Source organism: Protomyctophum bolini (genome assembly GCF_963924005.1).
Source record: "Protomyctophum bolini genome assembly, chromosome: 7".
Taxonomy (NCBI): domain Eukaryota; kingdom Metazoa; phylum Chordata; class Actinopteri; order Myctophiformes; family Myctophidae; genus Protomyctophum; species Protomyctophum bolini.
This window is the reverse complement of record NC_137868.1, coordinates 27352244-27374262: the sequence shown is the minus strand read 5'-3', so window position 1 is coordinate 27374262 and position 22019 is coordinate 27352244. Positions and strand designations below refer to the sequence as shown.

The window sequence follows — 22019 nt, the reverse complement described above, 5'->3', positions numbered from 1 at the left end:
AGTTGCCTCGCGGAGGCCTCTTTGTCCAGTGTCCATTCTGGGTCTGGAAACGGCACTTTTTTGAGTGTTGACCCCAATAGAAGGTCTGCTGCTCTGAATTTTACACCTCTCCCGCTTAGCGGAGACTGTGGGGTGGTAGAGGACATCTCCCCGGACGCGTGGGTATGTCCAGATAGTTGCCTCGCGGAGCCGTCTTTTGTCCAGTGTCCAGTCTGGGTCCGGAAACGGTAATTTATTTTGCATTGACCCCAGTAGAAGCTCTGCTGCTCTGAATTTTACACCTCTCTCGCTTAGCGGAGACTGTGGGGTGGTAGAGGACATCTCCCCGGACGCGTGGGTATGTCCAGATAGTTGCCTCGCGGAGGCCTCTTTGTCCAGTGTCCATTCTGGGTCTGGAAACGGCACTTTTTTGAGTGTTGACCCCAATAGAAGGTCTGCTGCTCTGAATTTTACACCTCTCCCGCTTAGCGGAGACTGTGGGGTGGTAGAGGACATCTCCCCGGACGCGTGGGTATGTCCAGATAGTTGCCTCGCGGAGGCCTCTTTGTCCAGTGTCCATTCTGGGTCCGGAAACGGTACATTTTTTTGCATTGACCCCAGTAGAAGCTCTGCTGCTGTGAATTTTACACCTCTCCCGCTTAGCGGAGACTGTGGGGTGGTAGAGGACATCTTCCCAAACGCGTGGGTATGTCCAGATAGTTGCCTGGCGGAGCCGTCTTTTGTCCAGTGTCCACTTTATAAAGTCCATGCACTCCAGTGAATAGCATTTCTCCATTTAGATAACTTTTTTATGTTATTTAATTACTTATTTTTACACAGAAACATAATGTGTGTCTTTACAATAACTGTAATGTAATAATAATACTAATAATGTAATGTAAAAATTATTTAATTAACGAATTAAATAATCTTATTTTATTCTGAAAGCAACCGGATGTCTTAAATCTGCTAGCTGTCAGACCGGAAGTTCTAAATTTGCTCATAAGACGGAGCCTTAGACGGAGCCAACTCGCAGGCAGTGCGAGAGGCTGGTTACAGGATTCTATAGGTCAGCCGTGGTGTGACACACACGGCTTCCACATTTAGCTTCATACTGGGTGAAAGTGTCCTTCCAAAAATTATTATTTCGCTCGAAATTCTTATTCACAATGACATCGAGTTGAGGTGTTTGTGTTTTAGGGTAATTGTTGCATAAGCGCTATTTGGCACTATTTCTCCCTCCCCTCCCCTGTGTCTGAAGCAGCTAGCATGGAAGCTATATGGATTATGGAAGCTTTCCCTCCGATTGCACACAACCATGCCGTTATCCACGCGTCCATCCGATTGCTTTTAATGTAAATGTCCCATCCACTGAGCAATAGCGATATAAGCGCCTTATTCATTCATTCGATTCATTTGGGTGTGGGGCTGTGGGCAGCCTTTCTGACGGAGGCTCGGAGCTGCTGCTGCTGACGCTGTTCGAGTCGCATGGAGCAGTATAGAGTAGGCGTGGCGCAGCATTAGAAGGGCGCAGCAAATGCACGACATTGAGGAGTAGAAACCATCCCGGTCGCGTGGTTCATCTAACGCGTGTGTCACTGTGAAGGACTGGCCCCAATAAGTGAACGTAGTTGGCGTAGTAGACGCCAACATGACGATTCTGACGTAGGCTGGTGATGTTGAGCAACAATGGCGTGGTTGACAAAAGTAATATTTATTCAGTAATTAAGAGATTTCTTTCAATGAAATGTAGCCTATATGTATTCTGGGAGTGTGCCGAATTTATTTTGCATATAGAGATGTGTGGTGAAAGTGTGGTTGGGTCGGAGAAAGCTGTTGGATAAACGGCCATGTGCTTATGTACCCCTGTCTATTAGGGTAGCAGGATTATTATGATTATTATTATTAGTATTGTTATTGTGATTATTACATGGATTATTGTTGTGATGTGAGCTTGTGGCTGACTCACTATCTAGAAAATAAAAACATGGCACTTCATTTAAAATAGGTTACAGACCCCTGTTATATGCGCTTGTTTTGGGATTCTTTTTAAAGACCTATTTACTTGTTTCTATGAGACATGGCAACGCCAACAGCGCAGCGAAAGGCATCCACGTCTTTCTCTTGTGAAATGCTGAGATTAGAAACGACCATAATTATTTCATTTCTCAACCTTAAAAAAAAAATAAAGACATCTCCATAATCCTTGGGAAGTGTGTGTAGCAAAAGTAGTCGGCATTGTCATGGTTGAAAGTATTCATGCAACACTGACGCTGTAAGCTGTGTGATGCTAACGCGCTAACACCGTTAGCATGGTCTGTGTTGGTCAAAGGAAAAAGGATAGATATGAAACTACTGGCCAAAGTGTCATACAAAACACAACACCTAAAATCGGAATGTGATGGTGACCTATTGAGCACAAACAGACAATCATGATTTGCTTGCTGGACCTATAATTAATTTATGTGCATTACATTTCCACCTCGCACATATAAATCAAAAGCAAGATGGATGCTAACGCGCTAACACCGTTAGCATGTTCTGTGTTGGTCGGAAAAAGGATAGATATGAAACTACTGGCCCAAATAAATGTCATAGAAAACACAACACCTAAAATCGGAATGTGATGGTGACCTATTGAGCACAAACAGACAATCATGATTTGCTTGCTGGACCTATAATTAATTTATGTGCATTACATTTCAACCTCGCACATATAAATCAAGCCACAGTGCAGTCAGAGAGTAGTTCACAGGTCACACACAGGAGCAGTGAAAGGGGGAGGGGACTTGGGATGGCAGTGTAGAGTAGGCACGACATTGAGGGGTAGAAACCATCCCGGTCGCGTGGTTGATCTAACGCGTGTGTCACTGTGAAGGACTGGCCCCATTAAGTGAACGTAGTTGGCGTAGTAGACGCCAACATGACGATTCTGACGTAGGCTGTTGAGGTTGAGCAAGAATAGCGTGTTTCAGAAAAGTAATATTTAAACAGTAAAGAAGACATTTTTGGCGAATGCAATGTAGTCTATGTCTTTTGTGGGAGTGTGCAGGTTTTATTTTGCATAGAGAGATGTGTGGTGGAAGTGTGGCTTGGTCGGAGATAGAGCACGAATGAACGGCCAGGTGCTCATGTACCCCTGTCTATTAGGGTAGCAGGATGGAAAGTCTTGGAGAGAAATATCAGATTGAAGCTCACCCACTTCTGACCTCTACGATGGCTGCTAGCTTTGACTTGCATGACATTCCTTCTTAATTAGCCCCTCACTTCACGTCATTATCCAGTCTGACACCACCGCGCCTGGGGGGTCATCTTCAACTCCGACAGAGTTTTAAGGCTTGATGGGCTAAGTCACTTACAGTGGTACTTGCTATGTCATGGGTTTGAATCCAGTTCACGACCTTTGCTGAATGTATATCTTCCCCTCTCTCTTGCTTGCTCTCTTCCCCCAACTCCCATTATTTTGTCTCCCATATGCAATCAAATAGAGCACACACATATACAGGTATGAGCCATTCTACCGAATTGGTTCAAATTCAGGTTTGGAAATTGTGTGAAACTGTATGCTATTTCGGATAAACTTTGAACATATTCATGTTGCACCACATCTAAGGGACACACATTTAATAAAAGCACAGTCATATGGAATATCTTTCCTCTCACCTCTCACTACCGAAACATATACTTTTACCTTATTTTAATCTATTTGTTTTTTCAATTTCCCCCTGTACAAAAAAACCTTAGATCTCCATGTATGGAGCTGACCTGTTCTGACATTCCATATGTTGATCCTTCCCCATCCATCATTCTTCTTCGATGTCTCCCTTTTGACAGTCTGCTGTCACTCAGGCAGATATGTTGATCTGACCTCCCATTCCAAAGCGCCAGTGCTCGCCCAGCAGACTGCTGTCACCCAGGCGCATGCGTGTACGCGACCTCGCCTTTAGGGAGAGGTCTTACTACGCAGGGTTCCTACGCAAGTATGGAAAGTATGGAATTTAATTTGATACTTTTCCAGGTCTGGAAAAGTATGGAAAATGGAAAATAATGTATGGACAATATTCATTTTTCCCGACTATTATTGCTGTCCTGTTTTCCTCATACAAGCCAGGGGACTTGTATGAGGTATACATCCTGGTCCTTGCCTGGTCGTTGATTCCAGCTTGTGCTGTAGCCTGTGTCCATACTCAGTGTTGCCAGGGGGCCTTTGCACGTCAATGCTTTGCCTAGTGCTGTACAATTAATTCATTGAAAAAGGTCGAAATCTAGATTCAGACACCTCTGCAATCTCAATTCCTAAATTTGAGCAAGAATCGTGCAGTACTAGTTGGCTGTCCGATTGATTTTAGTTACATTATGTTACATTGTGTTTTTGCCACAAGAGACTTTAAATCAAGCACGTTGAATGTAGTAATGTTCAGCAACTACTAAACGACTAAAGAAAATAAATATTTTCATGGAAAAAATGAGAATCGTGATATCAATTCTTGTGGAGGTAAATCGAGATTCACATTTGAGCAAGAATCGTGCAGCACAAACTTAAGCCCCCTTGGCTGCCCTGGGAGTACGGACACTCCAGTCATACAGTAGCCTCGATACCTAGGCTTTCATTTTCGTCGGCACGAAAAACCTATACAGTAATACTGTAGGTGACATCAGGAGCTGGAATCACCAACCAGGCAGGGACACATGTATACATAAAGCAACAGACTTAATGCCAAGCTGCTTCTGATTGGCCTACTGAATGTCCCTTTCTGTGACACATGAGGAACTTCTTCGCCTCTAGTCATGTGTCACATTTGCGAGCATAGTCGGCTTTGTGTAATGCTTTTGTGGGATGCTTCGTGACTTTCCCTACTTGCGGGACTCTGGGGGATGATGATTTACTATTCTGTCCATATCGGGTTGCAACTCGAACGGTGCTGAGCCGGTTCAAGCGAACTTTGCAATGTCGACACGACAACTTTAGCACGCTCGGTGGTCTCGGTGGCTCAAGTTCACTTGAGACGGTGCCCCTCCGTCCTGGTTTAAAACTATACTTTATCGGCCAAAAAACAAGTCTACAGTTGTTATATAAATAGTGATGGCAGCAGGATTCAAACCCGGTAGCTGTGGATTGGGAGTCTAATGACTAACGAGCCATGCTACCCAGCTGGCTGCCAGAAAGGGGTTTTCTGGCTGTAATAGAATGTGAGAATGCCCTGCACCGCGGGTGCCCTATTTCTTCCTACTAGTAGTGGGAGGAGGGCCAATCAGAGGCAGGCAGGGGCGGGTCGTTGTCTAAGATAGTTGCTGTGTGTAAACATGCGGCAGGGACCAGAGGCTTCCCCCTGATTCCCCTGCCCAGGGAAGAGTGCCCTGGAAGTCCCTCTTGACACTGAATCGTTTTGAGTGGTGCATCCGCAGCCTCCTATGTCCAGCTTTGAGGGTCTGTGTAACCACAAACATTGAAGACAAAAGTGTGTAAACACAGACATTGAAGACAAAAGTGAGGACGCAAATTGTGATTGGTCAGAATGAGATGATGTATGATGATAAGAGCGCCCCTCACTTCACACAGGCTTTACGGCCGCATCTATCTATCTTTTCATTAACCACTACTTAATTATGTCACACAGTTGTCCTATTGTTGCACAGTCCATCACTGTGTGTGCACTGTGTAGCAAGTTAGCAACCCAATCACTGCTACATTGGGCACACACACACACACACACACACACACACACACACACACACACACACACACACACACACACACACACTTAGATTGTACACAATGAAGTACCTTGAACCTTGTACAAGTTCCCAAACAGACTAAATACAATGGGTGATAATGAGGAATACTAGTGTGGAAGGGAAATGCTATTACCAAAAAGTTTTGAGGCAAAAGCACACCTTATATAAGCATTTTGTTATCCAACAATGACATTGATTATGAGCTGTCTATGGTCAGGAAAAAGTCTGTAGACATGCATAGACATATTGTTATTGTACTGTTCCCTTTAGCAGTCAAAAAAGTGAAACAATAATTGAGACACATCACAATTCTACCACTCCGACATCAAATGGGAATAGGCAATTTAAAGTGAGAAGTTCTTTGGCAAAGTGTACCTCATCAACTGAGCATACAAATGGAAGCTGTGTGTGTGCAGTCTTTCTGATCGATGCCAGAGTTTTGGGTCCGATCGATGCCGTTCACAATTTTGGGGAGTCCTAGCCCACTAATTACTGATGTTATGACATTTATCAAAAAGTGCAACATTTTCTAATCAATTTAAAAACTTTGATTGGGTTAAAGTTACTTTTTTCAGCCTGTGGGTAATAAATCCTGGGATTTTCTGTCAGGCCCATGTGGTACGCTGCCGCCATAATAATTGCCTATTTGGACTACCAATTATTTAATTCAAAGAACAAGTAAACAAGTATAAAATACATATAAACACACCTTTATTTCTTTTAACCACTTAAGTCCTATTGAACATTTTTCTAAAACAGCCGATCTATGCTTTGCGACACGTGAGCTTTTAGATCTGCTCATTTTGAAAATGGTAAACCTTTCACATTTTTCTAGCTACAGTGATACCGTATGGTCGGAAAGTGGTTAAAAATCTGGTGCATAATTGCAGACACTGATGCCATCATTTTTTTTAATAATGGCTGATATATCAGCCGGACAGATTTATCAGTCGGGCTCTATTTCTTTGTGTATACACTACAGTATAGACTCTCTCTGTCTCAGAGTGGCTGTTCCTACTTACTGTTCAGCCCAGCTACAAGCCACATTAAGGTCACATTCTCACCTAATACTTCGGTAGACTCAATGCGTATGGGCGGAGAATTTGGGATTCTTGCATATTTAATTTGCTGCGGTTTGCCTTCACACTGTCATTCGCAGCAATTGGAAACGCATCAGGGGGGACCTTTATCAATGTGTTCCATTCATAAACTAGCCTACACAGTGAAATCTATGGTGATATAATTATACTCATAACGTGCATGTGTCGTGCCGTCTGGGACTGGACCCCCCCTCTCTCTCTCTCGCTCTCTCACTATACGCACGCAGCCACACACTGTTATTTTGGGCATGGAGGCACAGCGCTGAGCGCACTGATATAACAAACAGCAGCGCAAAATGTTTACACGTTTATTGAGATGAAAGTTCCTACTCCCCACTAGTCCCCACACAGTGACAGCACTCCATGTTTACGGCACGCACAGACAGACAGAATATTCTGTAGGCTACTATTACACTGCACTGCTGTGTTTGTGTTTTCTTAAGCAATTGATTAATGTACTCGTCCTCATTTCGATCAGGGCTTCAGTCTCCTCATTCGACCACGTCTATCCACGGTAACGGGTCATCTTTGCGCTGCGTAAAATATGCCTTCTCCGTCTCCAACTGTGTTCAGCTCCTCACCCGCCACATTGTTTGCTTCATTTCCTTTATTTACTGCGGATTGCATTCACACCTGCACCGAATCGTAATCAAGTGCGATTGGAAGCGAAGCGAAACCCCCGTTTTTGCTCGGAGTATAATGCGGTTCTTTGATACGCATTACGATTCAAATGCCAAACGAAGTGCACTTTCTGAAAATGCGCAGCAGGATTCGTTTTAATCGCAGCAAAGCTCTCTGGTATGAATGTGACCTAAGACTGTGACAAGTCAGCCATGTCATTTTAAGAGCATAATGGTCGCTTTTCATAGCAGACAGTTTAACACATCACATGTCAACATGTTAAACATAATCATAGATCAGTGTTTCCCTAATCTCTCTGCTAACATTTTGATGGGTCCCAAGTAAATTTATATAATGTTAAACTTCATTTACTGTTCAGTTCTGTTCCAGCCATTTCGGCGCCTATACACTGTTCTCTCATATCTGTTTCTGTCTGTATGTTGGTAGAGTTCATGAACAAGATGACTTAACTAAAATATTGTTTTGTTTTTAGATATTGTCTATACTATAATCAGAACTGGTGTAAAAGGTGAAAATGTGAAATCATTATTTGTGCAAGCTTTCAACATTGCCGTTACAGTAAACGTTAGAATTGGGAAAGAGAATAGATAAGAAAGGAATAAAATAAAGCCCAGACAAATAGGATGCAAAGTCCTTTATAAATAAAATACCATCCATGATTTAAAATTGGCAACAGATGAAAGGCACTATGATAGGCAGGTGGAATGCACATCAAGCAAATACAAATAACCAAGTAAAATCCCAGTGTCATGTGCTTGGTAAAAGTGACATGGTTAAAATAATTAACAACAGAGCATCAGGTATAAAAAACAACACGTTGAATAACAGCAGGTATAAAATCACAGTTTCATGTGCATGATTATATAAATATGTAGTAATATAGCAGCTGGTATTGGGAATTGAAAGAGTGATGAACATAAATTTTGCTTCAGCTGTTGATTGTACTGAATGACTATATGTGAGTATAGTCATTTGTGTATGTAGTTTATTTTTGTCATATTTTATACCTTAGGACAACAATCTTTTAGCATCAGTTTTGAAAATGTGCAGGTATAATGTGCAGATACAATATATAGCAGCAGTGTTCAATGAAATGTGCAAGATGGAGGCATGCATACAGTACATAGAATGAGAGTCACTTGTCTGTTCCATTTAGTTATTTTTTTGTTCCTATGTTTCTAGTTTTTTGTCCATGTCCTCATTTAGCGCTCTCAGCCTCTGACAGCTGCCGGGGGGGAAAAAAATAGGTCTTGAGCCTTTCTGGCTTTGAGGCATCTCAGGCAATTCCATTTCGCATCATCACAAAGAGTTTGTTGCTAGGATGATGTTTGTCAATCATAATTATTTTTGCACTGCTCAAGCACCTGCTCTAGCAAATGTCCTGCAGAGACGGGAGAGAGCTCCCTGTGGTGCGCTCATCTGACTTTACCACCTGCCCTGGTGGTGAAGCTTGGAACCTGGAAGCTTTTAGATGTGCTCCATCCAAAATTATGACACAGTTGACTGAAACAAATTTCCAAAGTGTTTGCTTATTTCTGACAAACAAACACAAACAAAACTCTAAAATGGCTGCCAAAATGTAAAGCTTTCTGTATTTGCTTGTCCAGGCTGCCAGAATGAACAGAAGTCTGTATTTGTTTGTCCAGGGAGGCAAGTAGAGGCATCAACCCCAGCCACCATACCAGTAAATGACCTCAAGGTCCTACTGAACCTGGCCAGAGAGCAATACCTGAAGATGAATGATGCCTCTGCACCTGCTACTGCCCCCCGGCTACAGGACGTCCTAGAGAGCATGGCCTCTAAGACCTCAGGTAGGGTACAGTACAAGGACAGATACCCTGTATTGTATAACGAGCTTCTCTGTATTCTATTCTAGTCACATTTTAACCACTTAAAACCTTCTGTACTTAGAAATACTAATACTTAGTTGACCAGAGTCGTCTCTGTCGTCCCCCGCCCTGCCCTCCCTCTCTGCACCAAATCTCTTCGCCGAAAATAGCAGATCTTCAATCTCACAACGTGTCACGTTGACACTAAGCTTTAGTGTCAGTTGATATTTTCTCCCCGATACTGCAGAGCTGGATTGCATTTCCTCCCAGCAGTCTGATTGGCCAGAGAGGAGTGTCCTCCACAACATTGAGAACCTGCAGAGGAGGCGACAGAAGAAGAGGTAAATCAAATTTACAATGCCTGGGAATATAATTTTTATTATGCATTAAAGAGCTATTGTTGCTCATCATACTTGATTCACAGTTACTGCACCTGGACATGTGTGCAGCTCTGTGGACTGTGCTGTCCTCAAACCCAGTTCATGTTCCTCGGCTGTGCTTGATCTCCACAGCTCTTTAACATCTTCCTGTCCAGGGAGTGGGACCACAGATGCAAATGAGCTACGTAGATGACTCTGGCCCATCAGTTCTGTTGTTCTTGGCCACGCCTGTTAAAATAAACCAAAATAATAATACTTCACATTCAGCCAAACCTCAATGGAGGCACGTTTCCATAATTGTAATGTGTTTGTTGGTATTCATTTTATGACGCACATCTGACCAGGGCATGTGTAGTCAATCATTTTATTGAATTGTGAGATTTTTGTAATATTGTGAGTCATGGTAGACAGTTGTGTTGTATATATTCACCTTACAACACAATTACACTTACTGTATATCCCTCTTACAATAGGATGTATCGACAACTAAAGTCTATCACCAACAACACAAATACTGTACACAATTATTTTGTATATAAATGATAAAATTCCTCTCTTTCAGGGTTGGTCTGTCTGGTCCAGGTTCTAGTGATGGTCTACTGGGTCCTAAAGACGGCCAAAAGACCTCCTCTGCCCTGCTGGACGCCAGAGAACTTTTAAAACACTTCACACCTGATGGTTATCCAGCTGGGGAGCTCCAGCCACTGCTTGTCCTGAGAGGGTACGTTTATAGAGCAATGGTTCCCAAACCTCTAAGCTCAACACCCAAAAGATACATAAGCTCACATAGTATCATGGTGTCGCTAGATAGCTTTTCATTCGCTTTTTTTATTATTATTATTCATATAAATGCACCGAAAAATGTCTGTCAGTCATTCTGTCTGTCTGTAGCCTACACTTCATTATATTAACCTGACTCCGCCAGATGGGGCAGTAGAGAGTGCTCTCTACTGCCCCATCTGGCGAACATCATTTGCTGGTCATATATTCAGAACGGGTAAGGACTAGTTATTCATGATTTCTGGAAATAAAAAAATTCCCCCCTCATTTTCTTTAAACCTTAAAAAAGGAATGTTTACTCATGAGTCACAACCCATAAGAACTGGTCCGCGACCCAAATGTGGGTCCCGATCCTATGTTTGGGAAACACTGCTGTACAGTATGTAGGCAGCCAGATGGACACACACAGACTAAGGGACAGACAAAGATTATACTTTCAGAATGACGACTAGACATTAAAACAGCCTCATAAATTTGTGCAAACAAAAATATAGATATACCCTATGCACCCCAAAACCCTGGCAGATATACAAACGCGGACATACTTGGCATCTGTTTGGGCTTTATCACATAGTTTGTTTACGAGTTGTGTCCGAATGGGGGGACGACAGATTTGATGGGTCCATAATGAGGATTTGATTAGGCTCATCAGCTGTCGACAGCGAGCCTGCAGCCTGCCTGGCTAAAATGCATTCAGGCTGGTAGAATACAATAGGGGCTAGAATGGGGGCAGGGAATAAGTTATTCTAATGCAGAGTTTTCATCAATTAGTTGTAATAACGTTTCTGTTAGCCAAACGTCGTCCTGTTGGTCTCTGTGCGATTAATCGTGCTCAGAGAAGAGAGCAGAACCTGGTCTTTAAGCAGAACGAAATCACATGTGTATCTAATTGACTGTCTTCCTCTGCTCCATTTCCTCTACTCCCTTATTATACACCTCTCTCCTAACCCCATGGACTACCACCTCAAGCTTATTTTTTTCTTGTTTCTCTCTCTCTCTCTCTCTCTCTCTCTCTCACTCTCTCTCCCCCCCCCCCCCCCCATCTCCCTCCCTCTCTCCCTCCATCCCAGAAGTGATAATGTATTCCAGTTAACACCAGAGCTAACTCCAAGGAAGGTTAGCCAGCTGCCTTTCAGCCAGGCTTCAGCCTCCCACTACCACGGCATAGAGTAAGTGTCTTCACAACAGAGCACTTGGGCTACGTCGAGTAGAGCTAACAGCTTAGCAAGCAATGCTAAGCTGTTAGCTTTCTCTTAAAGCCTGTTAGTGGTACAAAATAATGAATTATTTTTTTAAGCCTGCTGACAGTGTAGACTAACTAATAATAGATCGTTTTGTTTGAGAACATGAACGGCTAACAGAAAGCCGTAGTTAAATTCGTAGTTTATGTAAAAAAGATAGTCTGCTGAAATATTAACTTGGCAAAAGCATTAACTCAGTATGATGCTGCCAGAATTCTTCAGAATAAAGGTGCTAGAGTGCCATGCAGATAGGCAGATTTTACCGCCTTCCATTCCCCCCCAAAACCGGAAGGTATAATGTTCTATTACTACCCCTCGCTGTCGAGTCTGATCTCTCTTTAGAAGCGTTAATATCCCAAACGAGATGCTTGGTTAAGTCAGAAATTAGCGGCTCCTGGACTAGAAAAACTGGACTGATAAAAATCTGTCCATGTCGCCCAGCGCTACACCAACATAACTTTTTGAATGTTGAGACCAGCCTCAGACCAGTACTAGAAATGTCTTTGTTATTGTTTTCCTCTAGGGTACTTACAGTTAAGTCTTTCTTTTATCTTTTAGGTTTTGCCTGGATGACCAGCGGGGTCTCTGCCCCTTGGACAGAGACCGGGGCTTCGTACGCCTCCAGTCCCGTTTGATTCGCTACGAGACCCAAACCACCTGCTCCAAGGAGCCGTGTCCCGTCCCCTTCGCCCTCAGCCCTGCTCCCTCGCCCGCTGTCCTGTCGGAGCCGGGGAGTGTCCCAGACGGCGAGATGCTGAAGAATGCTGACGTGGCGCGTCTCAAACGCATGTCCTGGGATGCAGATGTCACTGGAGGACATTCTCGCAAGAGGTGTGCATGCATGTGCATGTGGGAGATAATCACAAACAAATTGGAAGTTTGTATTAGGCTAACATAACAACACTGTCAGGTGGAAACCTTTTATATTCGTAAAAAATTACTTTTGTTATTCTGAAAGTGGAAAAAATAACTTGTGTTCCAATGGATCCAATGTAGTTATGATTTAGTCAGAAGCATTTGATACTTTGTTACTTTGGTGTGACACTGTAGTATGAAAAAAAACCTACTTTGAAAGATGGAGAATTGGAGATACAAGGTTTCTGCCTGACAGCAGCGACATGTAAGGAGAGCATCAGGGCAATTCCAGACACTGAACGGGAACTGTTTGCTTTTAGATGTGTTAGGCAGGAGTTCTTGTTTGAGCTGAGTACAGCTGCTGCTCTATACATACGTTCATACGTTCATTAATCGTCTGTCTTTTCTCACTCACTCAAATGCTCTTACTTTGTCAGGACACACCTTTTGCCTGTATTCTGTTTGTTTGCATTATGTTTGATCGATTGGTGATGTATGACATGGCAAAGACTGTATGAGACATTCTGTGTATAATGAGACAGTCTGTGTATCTCTTTTTGGTTCAGTTCTGACAATGAGTGACAGTCAGCACACTAATATTATCATTTTAGAATACAAGGAGTGTATTTAAACTTTTGTATTTTCCCGTCATGGTTTGTCGAGTAACACATTGAACTAGATAGAACAAAGACATTTTACCTTAGTTGGTATTGCAAATCCTGAAAACACTTTTAAAAGTATATCAAAATGTTAAGTGGCTCAAAATGTAGCTGAATGTAGTCTGTAAGTGAAAGCCTTTGACTTCTCAACACTTCTAAAACAAGCCGACAATTCCCAAAGAGGCTGAGCATTTTAAAGTTTGAAGTTTCTAGGTGAAAGTAGTAGATTTGGGCAGAATAAGAACAATAGAACAAAGATAATATGAGTGTGCTCCCTGGTTCCCCTCGAGCGATCTGTCACACATGATTCTAGAATCACCAATGCTCAGCTCTGTGTGTGTTCGTGTGCTTGTGGTGCGTGTGCTAGGCTGCCCAAGTCAGAGAGCAGTGATTCTCTGGGCTCTCAGAGTAGCGCCAGCAGTGGAACTCATCCCACTGTGAAGTTACTACGACAGCAGCCAGTCAGGAGTCAGTCAGCCTCCTCTTCCGTGTCATCCTCTACCTCAGTTACAAGACGGACATCTTCAGGTAAGCCACAAGGACTGGAGTTGTTGGTTTAGATCAGTGGTTCTCAACCTTTTTAAAATTACCACCTCAGAAAAGATGTCTCTCCAAGTACCACCATTATAACTTAATGTTAAAATACAGTAGACTTCCTGCCCACCCCATACACATGTACCACCCCATATTCAGCTATCACACAGGAGGCACATTTATTCCTAATAAGAATTTATTCTTCACATATGGCACTTTAACTGTCTCTCTGTCTCTGTAGTCTGTACGCATGCACGTGCACACACGCGCGCGCACACACACACACACACACACACACACACACACACACACAAACTGTAAGGTATTCATTCAAACACACCATGAAAACAAACTACTACTGCACTGCAAACACTACAGCAAGTAAAAGTAATAAAACATACAGAACACCTGCAAACACACAGTAAGTTAAATTAATAAAAGTAATATTCAAGTGCAAACACAAGCGCAAAAGCTAGAACAGTGGACATTGCCTCCTTCAGTTTGTATAATTTTCTTGGATTGTATTAGATTGCAATTGGTTTGTTTTTGCGCTCTGCGTGTCTAGTTTGAAGATGCCATTTTGAGATGCGAGGGCTTCATAGAATCATTACTAAGTGTTTTACTACATAACATACTGTGGTATGAGGTCTGCCTCTGTCACACTCCAGGTGAATCCAATTGTAAGGGCATATTTCCTCGTGAATTTGTTTGGCTTAGTGCTGCGAGGAGCAGTGCTTTTATTGCCACTGATGGCGGAGCCCGCTGTGCTGTATGTGTTCCTGCTCACTGTGGTTCACGTTCAAATCCATGTCCTCTGTCATCCTCTTCTTCAACTTCTGAATCCACCACACTGCTTGAAATATTATCCTCCCAGAACTTCTATTCCTGAGAGTTCCCCATTCTCATTGTAACAACAAAAAATATATTTATTTATCTCTGCTGTTTTAACTCGCCAGCCATGTTTTGATCGTCGCTGACTCGCGCCGCATTTAACTACATAACAGGGATGCGACTACGCACTACTCCAGAATAAACTTTTTAAATAAAATTTCAGTGATAATATGTATATTTAAATTTTCATTAAAAAGTAGTATTTCGGCCCGGGCGGTTAGCTCAACCGTCTGGGCACCTAGGCTGCCAAGCCAGCCAGACGGCGTGCCACAGGTTCGACTTCCGAGCCCGACAGCCTTTGCCGCGTGTCATTCCCCATCTCTCTCCTCATTCCCTGTCTGTCTAATGTTAACTATCAATAAAGACATAAAATGCCCAAAAAACAAAACAAAGTATTTCTATAATATTATGTTTTTATTATATTTTATTTTATTCCCCCTTCCAACATTTTATATTTTGGGGAAGATTCTTCTGCGTACCACCAGAGGGATCGTCGGTGTACCACAGGTTGAGAATCACTGTTTTAGATGTAAGAGGTTGGGGTCTCTGGTCTGTCGAATAATATCAACCAGACTTAGAATGATGAATATAAGTGTATGAGTTTACACATTACCTCAGCAGTCGCGCGTTTCTTCCACTTATTTTCTTGTTTCTTTTCTCTTTTCTGACTTTTGATATTTGATAGTAACACAGTGGATAGTACTGGGATATTGAGGAAGTCGGGAAGAGCCTTGCAAGCACACCAAAATGAATGCACAAGTTATTAGGAAGCACTGTCAGATGTGTCCGTCTCCATGGCAATACCAGTAAGCTCTTACTGTTGACCTGGACATGCAAAAGAAAATTGATTTGTGCACCTAGATCAAACCAAATCAAACTTTATTACCGGTATGTATCAGATTTCCTTAATTAAAATGCAATGCTATCACATTCTCAAATGTTTTCTATTATATTATATTATTACCCAGGGTTAGTGAACCCCTCCACTGCTGACAAACCTAGACTCCCTCAGCAGAAGACATCTCCGGGACAGACAGAGGAGAAACTTGCCACGGAATCACGCTCCCAGAAACACCACAGGGTAAGAGGACGCCGTGTTTGTGTTTGTGTGTGTGTGTGTGTGTGTGTGTGTGTGTGTGTGTGTGTGTGTGTGTGTGTCATATTATAATTCTTCAGATCCAATCCCTTTCATGTTTTCACCACACTGCTATGATACCATTGCATCTTAACCTTTTAAAATGCATGATGCATCGGTGGTGGACAAAACAGGATAAAAAAAACCCAACTGAGGCCGAAGCCTTCTAAGCCTTCTAGTTCTCACACTTTCAAACTCGGTGTGTCCGTCTGGGCGCCTGGGCTGGTGGACCGGCCTGGCAGTGTGTTGCGGGTTCGACTCCTGGTCCCGGCCCCGGGCGACCTTTGCTTACCTCCCTGTCTCTCTCCCCGTTTTCTGTCAGCCTGCTTTCAATCTATCAATAAAAGAAAAAGAAAACTAAAAACATTTCAGGTATAGAATTCACAACTCAGTTTGGGAAAATTACTGTGCACAGTATTGATGTAGTATTGATCAGTGAGTCAATTAAAAATGAATTCATGACTTTGTATAGTTGTACACAATAATGTGTGGTAACGGTGGTTGTCGCAAAATCCCAAGACACACTAGTTTGACTCACCAGACTGTTTGAGCTGGACCCTCAAGAATACCCCAACCTTCTCCATTAAGCGACATTTTGTCAAAATGTTCAAGCTATGCTTCATAGAATGAAGAATTATCACTGCATATAGGCATGTTTTGAGGGGGGTGGGCGCTGTATCATCTCAGGGTCAACAGGAGTTTAAGTTCCGCGTCTTGCTCAACAGACCTTGCCAGTGGCGAGCTCCAAGGACACTGCCTCTGAAAACTAGTCACTATCTTATCTCTTCTCTATCAACACACACATACACATATACACATATTCACAAATCACCAACAGACAGTTTGCCTGTCTCTCTTTCATCCCCTCTGTCTCCCCTAATGTTATCATAACGCTGCATGCACCAAAGGAGAACTAGCAGAGAACAAAAGAGGGGTTCACACTAAGGTCTGGATTTTAAATGTTTCTATTTCAGACATTACAGTTCTGTAAAGCTTGTGTAAAGGTCCATAGAGTTTAAAAGTGCATTTCAGTCCATGTTGGACTTTTCTCAGTAGAAAGTGAGACATGCATAATGAGTCACCCTATATACCGTTGGCTACTCTACAGCTGCACCTAGTCAGTGATCTACATTAGATGAGACGAGATAAGATCATCATAGGGCCTTCTAGGGCCTAAGGTTTCTAAAAACCTTCAAATTCAGATTAATTCTTTTTTTAAATAGTTATGTTGCTACATGTATAGCAATAGCTGATGAGACACAGAGAGCGCACCGGTGTCAAAGGTAGAACAACGTATACATTGCACCAGGCATCAATGGGTGGGTACATTTAGGTTTTATAGTAGCAACAGTAGTACGCGTAATAACTTCACCAAATCTGCACATCACCCCACCAAATAAGTTTAAAGAAAATGTGGCAATATCTCTGAATTTCATATAATATACATAGCATCACAAATACCTTTGTGACAAATGCTTGTCTGAAGATATATTAGTTGTAGTTACACATTAGTTATTAGAAAATGTGAATTATGTTTTCACAACAATATATTAAGGGGAAATAGTGAGTATAGGTAGGACTGTTTCAGTTGGTGTACTTATTTATAATGATTTGTTAAACTGAAATGACAGAATTGCAATTTACTACAAAGATACACCAGAACTGTAAGTTGTTATCACCCTGCTCACCTGCTCCTCGCCTCCACTTAACGTACACCTACTATATGCATGTTCTGTCTCTCGTACTTTACACGTACAGTACTGTATGCTCACACATAATCCACACCCAAACACTGATACCCTTCCCCACATGCATCACAGTCTGCATCCCCAGCTGAAAGACCTTGGGTTGGTCTGATTACTATGCAAACAGGCTTATCACCTGAACATGAGTTCTGGATAATAATGATGGACGTTTATTCAGGCCAAAGCAGCCCTCCTAACCCCATTGAGACTGAATGGCACCAATGATTCCTCGTAATAATTTATGACATTTCCACTTAATGTTTTCCATGTGCAATGTGTGCGTATACACATATATTTATTTGTATACATAACCAACTTACATTTCTACTTTGAGCGTACAGTTCACCTTATTTGTGTCTCCCCTCTCATCAGATGCTGAAGGAGGTAGTAGCCAAAACGCTGAAACATCATGGGATCACTGCTGAACATAAATGCTTCAATGTCTGCAGCAAAAAACTGTTTGAAATCTCCAAATTCTACCTCAAGGTTAGTAGCTTGGTTTCACACATACTGTAGGCACTACTACTGTAGCTCTGTCCGCTGTAGTACCTGTCCTTTTATCTTCGTCAAATTGTCAGGGGGCTAGTTAGACTGCAGGCTCCACCACTGTGGGAGCCAATATTTGGACATCAGCGTTTATATTTAATGTTCTTTTCAACATTTCATTTCATAATAATGAAAATATATACAGTCTACCTACTATTCATTTGTACTTTACTAAGTTTATAAACTTTACACAAAAACAGTATTTGCTAAAACTATTACATATTATATGTGGACTGTCACATTGATAAAGATAGAAAAAGCATTCTTCAGGCAGAGCCTTGGAGTATAGTCAATTAGTGGAAAGATAGCTTAAGGACAGTGGGGGCACATGGAATTCTTACCATTTGTTATGGGACTCATTCTGTACTTCTGAAATCAGTGCCATGGAAATAACTTGCCTTTGTTCAATAAATGTATGAACAAAATTGCTGGAATGGATGAACATTTTCAAGAACCTTTACAGACACGAATCAATCAAATGTTGAGGAATCCAAACTAAAGAATTTTACTCTAATGTACTTTTATAAGATTTTACAATACAAATGTTCAATCTCGAAGATTACATGGATAGCTAGCTAAGCTGTTTTTACCACCTACTTCAACCACATGTTGTTGTTTTTTTTGTCAGAAACGAACTAACTAAATTGTTGTTAAGTTGCTGCCAAACCGTGTGGGTTTTTCTCATGGTTTTGTCTATTTTTTCTAATCCTTGAAAACTGTAGCTATACTTATTGACAAACGTACAGAACCTTATTGTTGTGACTGCCTTTCATTTTGTCTTCCACATGTGTTCTCTATGTGTGTAATGAAATGAGGTCCAGCTTTAACACATTTTTTTTAGATTTTGAAGTTGATTATCTTTGCCCATGAATCTTTCAGATGGTTCCCCTTCCATGACCATCATCATCCATCACCATTCTATCATCTCGGAAATCTTTGACATCTGAAAAAAATTCTAAATGTGAATTTAAGCACATGCTACTTGTGTCTGATTTTACTTCAGACATGCTAGTGTTAAAGGTAAAAAATGAGTTACTCTTCTCCCCTCCTCATTTGATTGTTACAGGACTTGAAGACTTCTCGGGGACTGCATGAGGAGATGAAGAAGGCAGCCAGCATTAACGCAAAACAGGTAACATGTTGTCCATGGTATCGTTCAGCTTCCTCGTTATACGCACCTTTGTCACCTTCTTCAACCCGTCCAGGGAAACCCCAACGACGGAGCCAGTTTCATAACTAGCCTGTTCAGGTTGCTCTACTCGTCCAGGCGGTGCAGGGGTCCAGTACCTGCCCACCACTGTGAACACTGGGGTTCCATTTCTCCATGGTGCCTCGTGCTTGCCCTGATGCTCCAACTAACAGAATTGGCTGTGTTCATGGTTGAGAAACCAGCCCAGGGATGGTGTTCTTTGTCACTGCACTAGCGACTCCTACAGTTTGGCCTAGGTTTCCGGAAACTGGGAGGCATACCCTGTTGTTCTACATAATGTGACACCCTGAAGACATGTGGTTGTCTTCTACACCCTCCATCTGTTACAGAGAAGACATGTGGTTGTCTTCTACACCCTCCATCTGTTACAGAGAAGACATGTGGTTGTCTTCTACACCCTCCATATGTTACAGAGAAGACATGTGGTTGTCTTCTACACCCTCCCCAGACTAGTCTACAGTAGCCAGACAACTATTCCAGCTTATTTGTCTATTTCCATTTCTGCTAAGCAGCAAGCGGACGTGAACGTCGGTCAGGTCACCGTAGTGGATCTAGGCCTTTCCTTACTAGCGATCTGGTTTTTTTATCATAACTAAGTCAATCTAAGTTCAAATCAAGCGCTGAATATCGCATTTTTTGCACATTACGATCCATAATGCACATAAAGACCGTACGGTATTTCAATTTCTTCTCCTGGATTATGGGGAATAAAACAAATCTCGGGATGGCATGGCATCGATTGCAAAGGTAAGCTAATCTCGGTTTCTCGGGACCAGCGTTTTTTGATTGATTGATTGAAATATTTATTAACAGTTTGCAGAATTACAGTGCATTTCAGAACAACTCACAACTTATTATCCAGTAAATCTATTTAATATAGATAGACTGAACTGCTTTTTATGCCACATGGGCCGGCTGATATAAACCTCCAATCACTATCTCTCCTCTTGTTCTTCTAGGTCATTGACTGGGAGTTGGAAAAGGCTTCAAGTAAGTGATGAGAAGAAAGACAGAGATGACAGCAAATGCTGGACTTTTGATAAAGAATCTAAGAAAGTCACTACAGTAGCTCTGTGTGTCTGGATGCTGTGTCATTTGCCATTCTCTCAAAAGAAACTCTTTTTCACATTCATTATCTTGTTCTCGCAGACATATTTTGTTTTCACGGTTGAAAGAGAATCCATTTTCAGGTAACATGGATAGTGAACCTTGTGTGAATTTTATATCAGTTGACTGAGTGTTTACATTCACATGGGCTGTTATAATTGTAGTGTTGCCAGTTCTGAACTTGGCAAATAACATGTCCGTGCTTTTACACAAAGTCCACAAAGATGCGCTGTTCATGTATTGCTAGCAGCCATGAAACAAGCCTCCTCATAGCATCATCAACTTGGGGTTCTGAACACAGATGGGTTGAAAATCTGCATTCATCTTAAAACTGATTAGTGGTGAATGATTAGACTGATTAGCATGATTTCATTAACTTTAATACTTTATTTGATTCCTGGCGTTATATTGGTGTCTGTGTGTTTTGACTTGTGTCCAAACACTGTAATATCTTGCCAACCAGTTGAAGCGTGCCATGAAACCTAAGCCAAAGTGTTCAACAGAGCTGTGGGGGATAAACTAAAGGAAATCCATACTTGGCACAATCTGTACTGGTTGTGTGACAACAAGGATACAGATAATCTTCTCCTATCGCTGGCATACCTTTTGAATTTATTTGATGCCTCCCTTTTTTATTTAATTTAATTACACACTACTTTTACTTATTTTTTTATTTTAAATCCTGAAGTTATTTTAAATTTTAAATGTGTGCATTTTAACATCATTGTAAGTTTGTTTTACTGTTTGTAACAATAAAATGTTTTTTGGATCTTGGTCATTGGCAATAATTATTTGTTGTCTCTCAGAACTACTGTATGTATAGCATAACTGATTAGAAGTAAATGTTCCTTATTCTTATACAGACAACACAACAGGCAATCCAACACAGTATGGTGCTTAAAACTCACTGACGACTATCATCAATTAACACTAATTTGTCCTTGGTACAGATTTATAAGGTGAGGAACCCTGCCTAGCTGTCTGAGTGTGCTGACAAGATGTGATACTTAAACCTAGTGACAGATTGCTGACTATACTGTAGAATTATTGGATGCAGAAACGTAGTGATATCCTCGCATTGTGGCTTTTCTGAAACTAGTCTCCATACCTCTATAATAAAGTAGCCTTTAGCACAGGTTTTCAAAGTGTGATTGTGTGTTTTATCCAGCCTCTTTATGGGACCTGTCTGGCTGAGCGTACGGTTGATTTATTTATTCATTGTTCTCATGGGATTCATATATATGTTGATAATTGAGTAGATTACTGCTGTATTGTTTAGTCTCAGTGGCAAAACACAATGTTCTTGAAGGGATGATTATCATAATGATTGTCGGTATCTTGTGTGACTTGACTTCCATCCCTGAAGAAGAACTTGTGTTGGTATTAATATATTATCCTGCATCGTGGCTATGCGTGTGCTGCCTCTTCTTCACTTTTAGACGTATTTACCAAGGTTAGCAGCACCTCATTAAACTGGTATACACCCTTCTATCCTCCTGTTTGTTTACATTGTGTGGCTTTAACAGAACAAAACAAATGAAAACATCTGAACAACTTTACATGCGAACTTTGACAACCTTAAATGGCTCTCAACTTCTTTAGGCTACTTAATATGCACAGCCAGATATTCAATAATAGATATCACTGGTT

General features: G+C 41.7%; 1 protein-coding gene across 1 annotated transcript in view; it reads left to right on the top strand.

Annotated features, from left to right (window-relative positions):
• The window catches only part of mtbp (MDM2 binding protein), a 43457-nt gene extending 22377 nt beyond the window's left edge, over positions 1 to 21080 (top strand). Inside the window, exons 14-23 of the mRNA XM_080768024.1 lie at positions 9104 to 9268; positions 9534 to 9627; positions 10229 to 10387; positions 11517 to 11615; positions 12246 to 12518; positions 13569 to 13729; positions 15595 to 15707; positions 17879 to 17992; positions 19119 to 19184; positions 20222 to 21080. Of these exons, the coding sequence (XP_080624150.1) occupies positions 9104 to 9268; positions 9534 to 9627; positions 10229 to 10387; positions 11517 to 11615; positions 12246 to 12518; positions 13569 to 13729; positions 15595 to 15707; positions 17879 to 17992; positions 19119 to 19184; positions 20222 to 20260 (1283 nt within the window). The 3' untranslated portion in view covers positions 20261 to 21080. The remainder of the gene's footprint in view (positions 1 to 9103; positions 9269 to 9533; positions 9628 to 10228; positions 10388 to 11516; positions 11616 to 12245; positions 12519 to 13568; positions 13730 to 15594; positions 15708 to 17878; positions 17993 to 19118; positions 19185 to 20221) is intronic.
• The last annotated feature ends 939 nt before the right edge of the window (positions 21081 to 22019 follow it).